Below are 9,174 nucleotides of genomic sequence, written 5' to 3' on the forward strand. Positions count from 1 at the left end.
TTCACAAATGTAGGTATTGAAACATCACACAAAAAAAATTATGCCAGTTGTGAGAAGACAATTTACAATGTAGGCATTTAGCAGACACTTTTATTTAAAGTAAGTATCAATTAGCAACTTCAACCTTAGCTTATGGCTAATTTATGTCACAAAGTGGTGACACGTTGTAAACTTGTAGATCTGCTATTTTTGCTGTGTGACACCACATTATGACGAAATATAAAATAGAATTTGAGTGGTTAATTTGTCCCTTTTTTCCTAGGCTGTTGTGGACAACATGAGGCTTTTGGCAGCTCTTTTCCTCATCGGCTACCCTCTGCAAGCAGCAGGTACGTTCTTACTCGTGCATGTGTTCAAATGATGTTGTTTCTGGGGTAAACACAAGGATGCTACCTTCAAGTAGCGTCTTTTGTGGGGGTTCACAAAATTGTCTCCCCAGGGAAAATGACATTACGAATTAATAACTTAATCAGCCAAATATTATGTAAAAAAAAATACAAGCCTACATTATGATTTAAATAATCATTCTAAAACATTCTCTCGGGCCATAACTTTTAGCCAGTACACTTGGGGGTCCCCGGACCACACTTTGAGAACCAGTGCAGTAAATTCATATTAATATTAATATTATATATTTTATTATTAGTATTATAATCATTATCATTATAAATGTGCGTCTCTTTTCAGGGTGTTGTGGGGGTCCTTCATGCAGGTCATTGGTATTCAATGAACAGTCATCCGACAGCTATGTTGAGATGACTCCTATGAAGACAATGAACCTCACAGCCTTCAGTCTGTGCATGCGTCTGGCCACGGAGCTGAGCAGAGAGAGAACATTCATTCTGTTTGCATACCGCACACAACCCTGGGATGAACTCAATGTGTGGCATTACTCGGATGGCAGGTACTGTAGCTTCTTTCTATACTTTCCTATTAATGTCTATTCATTAAAGGCATTCGATTTGGTTTTAGGGTTTAGGCTACGTCGTATGTACTGTAGGCCTACTTGATTTGATAGGCAAATAGTGACAACAAACATGGACTGTATCAGCTGTGTGAGAGGGCTGCATGCTCAAATACCCATTAGATCGTCTGTTGATTCTGTTAATGATTGAATTTATGCTGAATTGAAAGGTGATGAGCACAATGGATGACAATTACATAATGTTAAAGGAGCTCAAGGCATTAAATGCCAGGGCCAAATTGTTGTCCCAGCCGTGTTTACAAAATGTAAATCGTCTCTCTCTCTCTCTGTGTGTGCGTGTGTGTGCATGCGTGTGAATTAGAGTGGCTCTCTTCCTATCTTCTAGTAAAGAGGGTGCCTTTTTCCAGCTCCCTCAGCTTGGAGCCCTTGAAACCCATCTGTGTGTGACCTGGAACTCCAGTTCAGGTCTGACTGCATTCTACATGGACGGCAAGAAAAGCCTCAGTAAGATCTACAGGAAGGGCCACACGGTGCAATCCGGGGGCAGAGTTATCATTGGGCAAGATCCTGACAAACTGCTTGGCACTTTCAGAACCGACCAGAGCTTTGTGGGAGAGATCAGTGACATCAATATGTGGGACTATGTCCTTTGTCCTGACACTATCAAGGCTTTGTACGCTGGTCACACGGTGGCAAGAGGAAACATTTTTGACTGGGACACCATAGTGCTCCAAACTAATGGCCGGGTTGAGTTGGTCGATAATCGTGCTCAACACGATAATGCGGATCAATTGTATACTTTTGTGTGACACTCTTGTAAAATGAACATTTTACCGTAGGAAAAAAATCAAATATAAAAAGTTGGAAGATGGAGATACAAGGTTTCTAACTTTCTAACCTTCTTATTTGATCTACATATGGTTGGTTTCATATACAGTACTGTATGTGTTGTACTAGTGTTTTTGTGACTAATCCCTGTCTATCATCTTGAATGTTCATATTCCTTGTGCTTAGTAAAGATATAAAACAAAATAAAACATTGTATTCAACTGTTATAAGTCATTCCGTTTCTGGGAAAAAAGCCACATTGTGGAATGTTTGCTTTTAGCGACACCTCCTTGTGACATCAAGGACCTCCTGGTCAGTGCTGCCACATAATCATGTCCAGCCTCTGGATGCTTCACTCAATGACAGCTTTCTGCTGTTGTGCAGCATGAAGGGATTCATGTGAGAGCAGTGAACAATGGGTCGAGATCCATTTCTGGTTTGCAGATATATTTTTTATAGCTCACGACTAAATATAACATTTTCTACAAATTTCTTTACTTTAATGGTAAAACTAAAGAAACACTTTTATTTCTGAGTGCGACCCTCCTTGTTTTTTGATTCATTGAATAGTAACTCAATGCTGCCATGTGAGTATAACTACAGTATACACAGGGAGCTTGAATATTTAATATACAGTAGCAGCACTCCCTGCGGGGGTGGGTTAATTCTGAAATATTGTTTGTTGTTGGAAGATGACAGCTTTATGGGTAAAACACAAGTAAGGTTATATTATGTCATAATGAAACAGGGCTGAACTGGGACAAAAAGTTGGCCCTGGCATTTAATGCCTTGCACTTCTGATGTGGCAAAAAAAGGGCCTCGTCTAACGTTATTTGCTTTCCTTGTGCTCATCACCTTTCATTTCAGCATCAATTCAATCATTAAAAGAATCAATAGACTATGTAATGTGCATTTATGCATGCAGCCGTCTCGCACTGATACAGTCCATGTTTGTTGTCACAATTACCCTGTAAAATCAAGTGTATAAGTAGCCTCAATCCAAATCTAAAGCCTTTAATGAATATACTATTGTAAAGGCTGCCCACAGAAATAGCTGGGCACATGTAAACGTGAATGGGCCCTCCCCAATAATGATGCGCTACACACAAACAGTGACTTACACAGTTTGCCCATGTAACAGGGGGTTAAGGGCACGCACGCACTCACACACTTGTGATATTTAACCTGGTGATCTGGCCACAAAATAAACTGCACATCTGCCTAAAATGACATACAGTACCATAGATATAGAAACCTAGATACCTCATTGGCCTCTGCAGTTCATTGGGGCGACCTGTATCGCTCTGGCGGCTGCCATAGAGGGCAATTAAGCTGCCACTCAAAGTGACTACTGGCCAATCACAGCGCGTCTAACTGACTAGTGGCTGGGTTACGAAAAGACCCGCCCCCACCTGCCTCTGATTAGCCTACCGAACGTCCCCTTCTGTGACGCACGCGGAAACTTCCCGAGGGAGGGCGGAAGCTGGTGCGCGCCCAAGATACAGATGCCTCAGAGCCGGAGGAAGCGTCTACCTTTATAGGTCTATGTACAGTACCACCTATCTGTCAAGAGATTCATCTGTCAAGAGGCTGACCAGATAAATCCAAGTAAAAGATGTTGTATAAAGTACTTTGTTTACTCAAGTTCTGTACTTATGTACATTTTTGAGGTACATTTACGGTACTATACTTCCTTTCTGCGATATTTTATACTTCTACTCCATTTCATCACAGAGCCAAATTTGTTACTGACTTGCGCAGGCAGGCAGGCAGGCACGCACACACACACACACACACACACATATACACACACAAGCACGCACACACACACGCACACGCACACGCACACGCACACGCACACGCACATGCACACACACGCACACACACACATGCGCACGGTCTTAGAGGCGTGCCGTGATAACTGCAAATGTCATTGCTTATGAAATGGGAGGAGTTTAAAAAATGACTTATAAAAACCCAGCATGTTGGCTTTTAATCATCAGAAGGATCAAGATGGTATGTATGACATCATCCTTTTTCACAAATGTGGGTATTGAAACATCACAGGGGAGGGAGAAGATGTACTGTAGGATGTGTGGAGCATTGTCCAGGGTCATACATTGTGTGAATTCCCATACTGAAATGTGTGTAAAACTTAACCACTTCAAACTGGCGTCCCTATTTTGGGCATGTCATTAAGACTCATTATAGACGGACATGCTAAAAAATGTGTCTGGTATACCATCCCAGTAGTGTCTTCTGCACTTCACGAGACCAGGATGGTTTACCAGGCAAGCCGGCACATTGTTAACTTGTAGATTGTTTCGTTTTTTCGTTGCGCAGAAAAATATGTCTTATGACTAATTCTTGCTCCATCGTACAAGCTCACAATATGACATTGTAAGCTTGTAGATCTGCTATGTTCGCTGTGTGACAACTGACAACACCGTATGACGAATTATACAAAATAGGACTTGTTAATTTGTCCCTTTTTTCTAGGCTGTGGACAACATGAGGCTTTTGGCAGTTCTTTTCCTCATCGCCTACCCTCTGCAAGCACTAGGTACGTTCTTACTTGAGCATGTGTTCAAATAATGTTGTTTTTGAGGGAACACAAATTATGCTACCTTCAGATAGCACCCTTTTTTAAATTATTTTGGTACATTTTAATTTTTTTCTGCCAAATATTATAATAATTATATATATATATATATATATATATATATATATATATATATATATATATATATATATATATATATATATATATATATATATATATATATATATATATATATATATATATATTATTATATATACAGTATAAATATTTTTTTTTAAATAAGGGATTTGATATTTGAGGGACGATTTATTTGGAAAACACTCATTTACATTCTCTGTAATAATAGCTGAATACTCATACCTAATTTCAGTTAGTGTTTGTGGCTAAAATGACATATTATATGCAGTGTTTGGGAGTAGTTTCAATACTTTTTATGAAAATAATCTACTTATAACTAGAACTTATCTGATCTAAAACAATGCAAGGACCCCAAGAGTGATACAAGGTCGCAGACCCCCATTTGAATTGTATTCTTTTTTTTTGCTTGGGACCCCGTAACAGAAATGTGTTAGATTTAGTATCGAATTTTACTAGGTGGGAAGAGATTGCAATGATCTGAATAATCATTCTTCTACATAACATTCTCTCATTGGGCTGACTTCTAGCCGGTACCAGGGGGTCCCGGGACCATACTCTGAGACCCCCTGCAGTAAAATTAAACACATAAATAAAACAAAAACATATTTAAAACCCCTTCTCAGCGTGTTGTGGGGGTCCTTCAGGCAGGTCACTGGTATTCAATTCACCGTCAACCGACAGCTATGTTGAGATGATCCCTAAGAAGCCAATGAACCTGACAGCCTTCAGTCTGTGCATGCGTCTGGCCACGGAGCTGAGCAACAAGAGAGAGATCATTCTGTTTGCATACCGCACACAATCCTGGGATGAACTCAATGTGTGGCATGAATCAGATGGCAGGTAGCTTCTTTAATTTCTTTCTTTCTTTCTTTCTTTCTTTCTTTCTTTCTTTCTTTCTTTCTTTCTTTCTTATTTTCTTTCTTTCTTTCTTCAAGATTTTGTCGCATTCCCTACATAAAACCCCAACCCCCGCCCCTCCCTTTTGTATTGTTTACCTTTCCTTTATAGTTTTAACCTTTTTAACTAGTTCGTTCTAGTAAAGTTGTTTTTATATCTGCTCTGTAAAGCGACTTTGAGTACCTAGAAAAGCGCTATGTAAATCGTTTGTTTTATTATTATTTATATGATGTCCCCTTCAGATGTGCGTGCATGCCCATGTAAATCCCTCTTGCACGTGTGTCTGTGGGCCCATTCACATCAGACCACAGCAATTTCTGGGGGCAGCCTTTGCAAGAGTCTATTCATCAAAGGCATTAGATTTGATAGGCAAATCTCTGCTGTGTGAGAGGCTTCATGCACAAATACACATTAGATAGTCTGTTGACTCTGTTAATGATCGAATTGATGCTGAAATGAAATGAGCACAACGGATGAAATAAACATTAGGCCAGGGCACATCAGCAGTTCATGACATTAAATGCCAGGGACTAATGTTTGTCCCAGTTCAGCCCTGTTTACAGAATGTTCAGCCAATGTAAATTGTGTTGTGTCTCTCTCTCTCTCTCTCTCTCTCTCTCTCTCTCTCTCTCTCTCTCTCTCTCTCTCTCTGTGTGTGTGTGTGTGTGTGTGTGTGTGTGTGTGTGTGTGTGTGTGTGTGTGTGTGTGTGTGTGTGTGTGTGTGTGTTTGTGTGTGTGTGTGTGTGTGTGTGTGTGTGTGTGTGTGTGTGTGTGTGTGTGTGTGTGTGTATGTGTGTATGTGTGTGTGTGTGTGTGTGTGTGTGTGTGTGTGTGTGTGTGTGTGTGTGTGTGTGTGTGTGTGTATTAGATTGGGCCTCTTCCTATCTTCTAATAGCAGAAATGGTGTCTACTTCCAGCTCCCTCAACTTGGGGCCCTTCAATCCCATCTGTGTGTGACCTGGGACTCCAGTTCAGGTCTGACTGCATTCTACATGGACGGCAAGAAAAGCCTCAGTAAGATCTACAGGAAGGGCCACAAGGTGCAACCCGGGGGCAGAGTTATCATCGGGCAAGATCCTGACAAACTGCTTGGCTCTTTCAGTTCCAGCCAGAGCTTTGTGGGAGAGATCAGTGACATCAATATGTGGGACTATGTCCTTTGTCCTGACACTATCAAGGCTTTGTACGCTGGCCAGCGGGTGGCAAGAGGCAACATATTTGACTGGGACACCATAGTGCTCAAAACTACTGGTTGGGTTGTGGTGGTCGATAATGAGATACCTTTAATTGGTTAAATATTTATAAAACCCACAGACCCACTAACCACTATCAAATTCACTTTCAAAATAATAATCAAAATGATAGAAATCGCCAATAAGCTCACAGCGCATTATCTACATTTGGCTGGTGTCATACAGTGTGATATTGTAAATGAAAAATTTAAGCTTGAAATTATGGGAGTATGTTTTGCACACTGGCCGTCCGTCCGTCCGTCCGTGTGTATGCGTCCGTCCGTGTGTGTGTGTGTGTGTGTGTGTCATTATGTCTGTGGACAGCTAATCTCCGGCACCGTTGGCTTGACTGCAGCGAAACTGTGCACACACACTCCCTGGATGCAAATTCAGAACCTCTGCCCCCAATTTTTCACATGGGCATGTTATAGCTTTTTGCAGAACATTCTTTTTTACAGTTCTCCTACAGGTTTTGTCCAAACATCACGCAAATCGGTACACAGTATCTCTATAGTCATTAAACTCTAAAGCCATTTTTATACTCTATCCTGATTGGCTAAGAACTGCACCGATCTGTGTAAAACTTTATGTGCACTCCCTAGAGGCCAAAAAAAACCTTTGCTCTGCATTTTTTACATCTGCCTTTTATAGCGCCACCAGGAGGCCGACTTATGTAAAACACATTTTTGGATATTACTCCATCCGATTTTATCCAAATTTCACACAGATCGGTACACATGATCTCTATAGTCATGTGATCAAGACAAATCTGTTTGATTTGTCATATTCCATCCTGATTGGCTAAGATTGACATCTAAAGTTTGCAGGAGTGGTCTGTTTTGAACAAAATGTTGCACTATTGAGGAACAAATGGCACCCTTTCAACATTGCCCTATTATAGTGAAACCAGGAGGCAGATTTTTGCACGACAATTTGTTTTATATTACTCCTACAAATGTTGTCCAAACATCATGCAAATCGGTACACATTATCTCTTTAGTCAAGTCATCAAGACGGATCCGTCTGATCCATCCTATTTTTCACATTCCAGTCTGATTGGCGAATTCTGAAAATTGCTGGCACACACTAACCTACCTGACCTTGCGGAAACCTGTGCTCCGAGGAGCACTTTTTCTAGCCTGGTAAACCCTCCCTCCGGAAATCTCTTTTCCATTTGATTCCAGGAGTGAGTCTGGCATGAAGGCTTGTATGGGCGTTTCTAGTGCATTACCAAATAACCGAGCCAATCAGCGTCCTCGCTCATTGTTTTGTGATTGACAGCGGGGGTAGGCCAATCAGGTGGAACCCGAGTGGTTCACACGTCATTAATCAATACACCTTTCATACAAGCTGCTCATTAACATCAAAGACAAACCAATTACTCCTGGTGATAATCACTGCAGCCTAAAGTGGCTTAATTGGACATCAAAGGGCCACTTGGACATCAAAGCTACATTACTCCCGCCCAGCTCCAGCCCACAGCCAAATTGCCCATATAGGTCTACAGGCCAGACTCACTCCTGGAATCAAATGGAAAAGAGATTTCCGGAGGGAGGGTTTACCAGGCTACACTTTTTCTAGTTCTAACTCATTTGGTTTCATGGACTTAATGGATAAAGTTAATGTTCCTGTGGTATGGACAAATCTTTGTGGGGATTGTTTTCTTTTACCGCCACCTGCTGGTGATTTTTGCTAAAAGGCCTCACGATGATACTGCTATTAATATGAAGTAGGCCTACATAATGCCTTATTACTATTATATGTCTGTATAAAACAATAAAATAAATAAAAATAATGTTAATAATGCCATATACAATCCGATATATATGTTTCAATGTTTTAGGTACTATTTTTAGGCCTACTTAAATAGTTCAAAGCATATTCCATTTAGCAAAAATTGTCATAACATGAGTTCATAACATAAGTTCCTTTAAAAAGGTTTGTTTTAACTGCTTACAATGACCGGGAATATTAAATTCATCCGTGTGTAATTCTGAGAGAGTACACATGTAACCAAATGGATAAGTGTCCATTTGGTTACATTTGTGCACTCAGAGTAAAATGCACACTGAGAATTTAACTACACCGTTTCCCATTATTTGGTTGTCAAGACCTTCAACTGGACAGTGAGACCTAACTACTGTATGTTAACTAGTTAAGCGACAGACCTGCATAGCTACACTTTAAAAACTAGAGAAAATCACTGGTGAAAATAAGAGTCCCACCCCAACCCCATCTGGTCTTAACTGTACTTAAAGGGATATTTCACTTTAAAAATGGGTAATTTTATCGTCTACTCAGGCTTTTGGGATCACCCCGGATAGTTTTTAAGTTGCTTGATTCAGTATTTAAAAAAAGGATTTTTTTTTTTCATAAGTCTGTCTGTTATTGTTACCGTAAGAATAAAATAAAAAAAACATTTAAAACATGATTTATTTGTATCTCTCTTTATGATGTTTATTCTCAAGGAATCAAGAGGGATTTATTTGTTATTTACTACAAGTATTTACTACAACATGTTATATTAATTGTCTGTAAGACAATCATACAGTGTGTGTGTTTGTGTGTGTGTGTGTGTGTGTGTGTGTGTG

General features: G+C 40.1%; 2 protein-coding genes across 2 annotated transcripts; both read left to right on the forward strand.

Moving 5' to 3' along the window:
* The first annotated feature begins 267 nt into the window (after nucleotides 1-267).
* Nucleotides 268-1,845, forward strand: LOC308099634 (C-reactive protein-like). The gene is made up of 3 exons (XM_080448371.1): nucleotides 268-329; nucleotides 688-904; nucleotides 1,311-1,845. The coding sequence occupies exons 1-3, from the start codon at nucleotides 278-280 to the stop codon at nucleotides 1,732-1,734; spliced, it is 693 nt and encodes a 230-aa protein (XP_080304497.1). The 5' UTR covers nucleotides 268-277; the 3' UTR covers nucleotides 1,735-1,845.
* A 2,419-nt stretch (nucleotides 1,846-4,264) lies between these two features.
* Nucleotides 4,265-6,646, forward strand: LOC308099635 (C-reactive protein-like; the record flags this gene model as incomplete). The annotated part of the gene is made up of 3 exons (XM_080448372.1): nucleotides 4,265-4,316; nucleotides 5,099-5,294; nucleotides 6,322-6,646. The coding sequence occupies 3 exons, from the start codon at nucleotides 4,265-4,267 to the stop codon at nucleotides 6,644-6,646; spliced, it is 573 nt and encodes a 190-aa protein (XP_080304498.1).
* Nucleotides 6,647-9,174: the final 2,528 nt, after the last annotated feature.

Source organism: Gymnoscopelus braueri (assembly GCF_963280865.1).
Source record: "Gymnoscopelus braueri genome assembly, chromosome: 13".
NCBI classification, from domain to species: Eukaryota; Metazoa; Chordata; class Actinopteri; order Myctophiformes; family Myctophidae; genus Gymnoscopelus; species Gymnoscopelus braueri.

What these genes read in the sequence shown, in the direction of transcription:
- LOC308099634 (XM_080448371.1), top strand. Translation starts at nt 278, where the DNA reads ATGAGGCTTTTGGCAGCTCTTTTCCTCATCGGCTACCCTCTGCAAGCA. An exon ending in CTACCCTCTGCAAGCAGCAG is followed by an intron (nt 330 to 687) that starts GTACGTTCTTAC and finishes GTCTCTTTTCAG; the next exon opens with GGTGTTGTGGGGGTCCTTCA. An exon ending in TGGCATTACTCGGATGGCAG is followed by an intron (nt 905 to 1,310) that starts GTACTGTAGCTT and finishes CCTATCTTCTAG; the next exon opens with TAAAGAGGGTGCCTTTTTCC.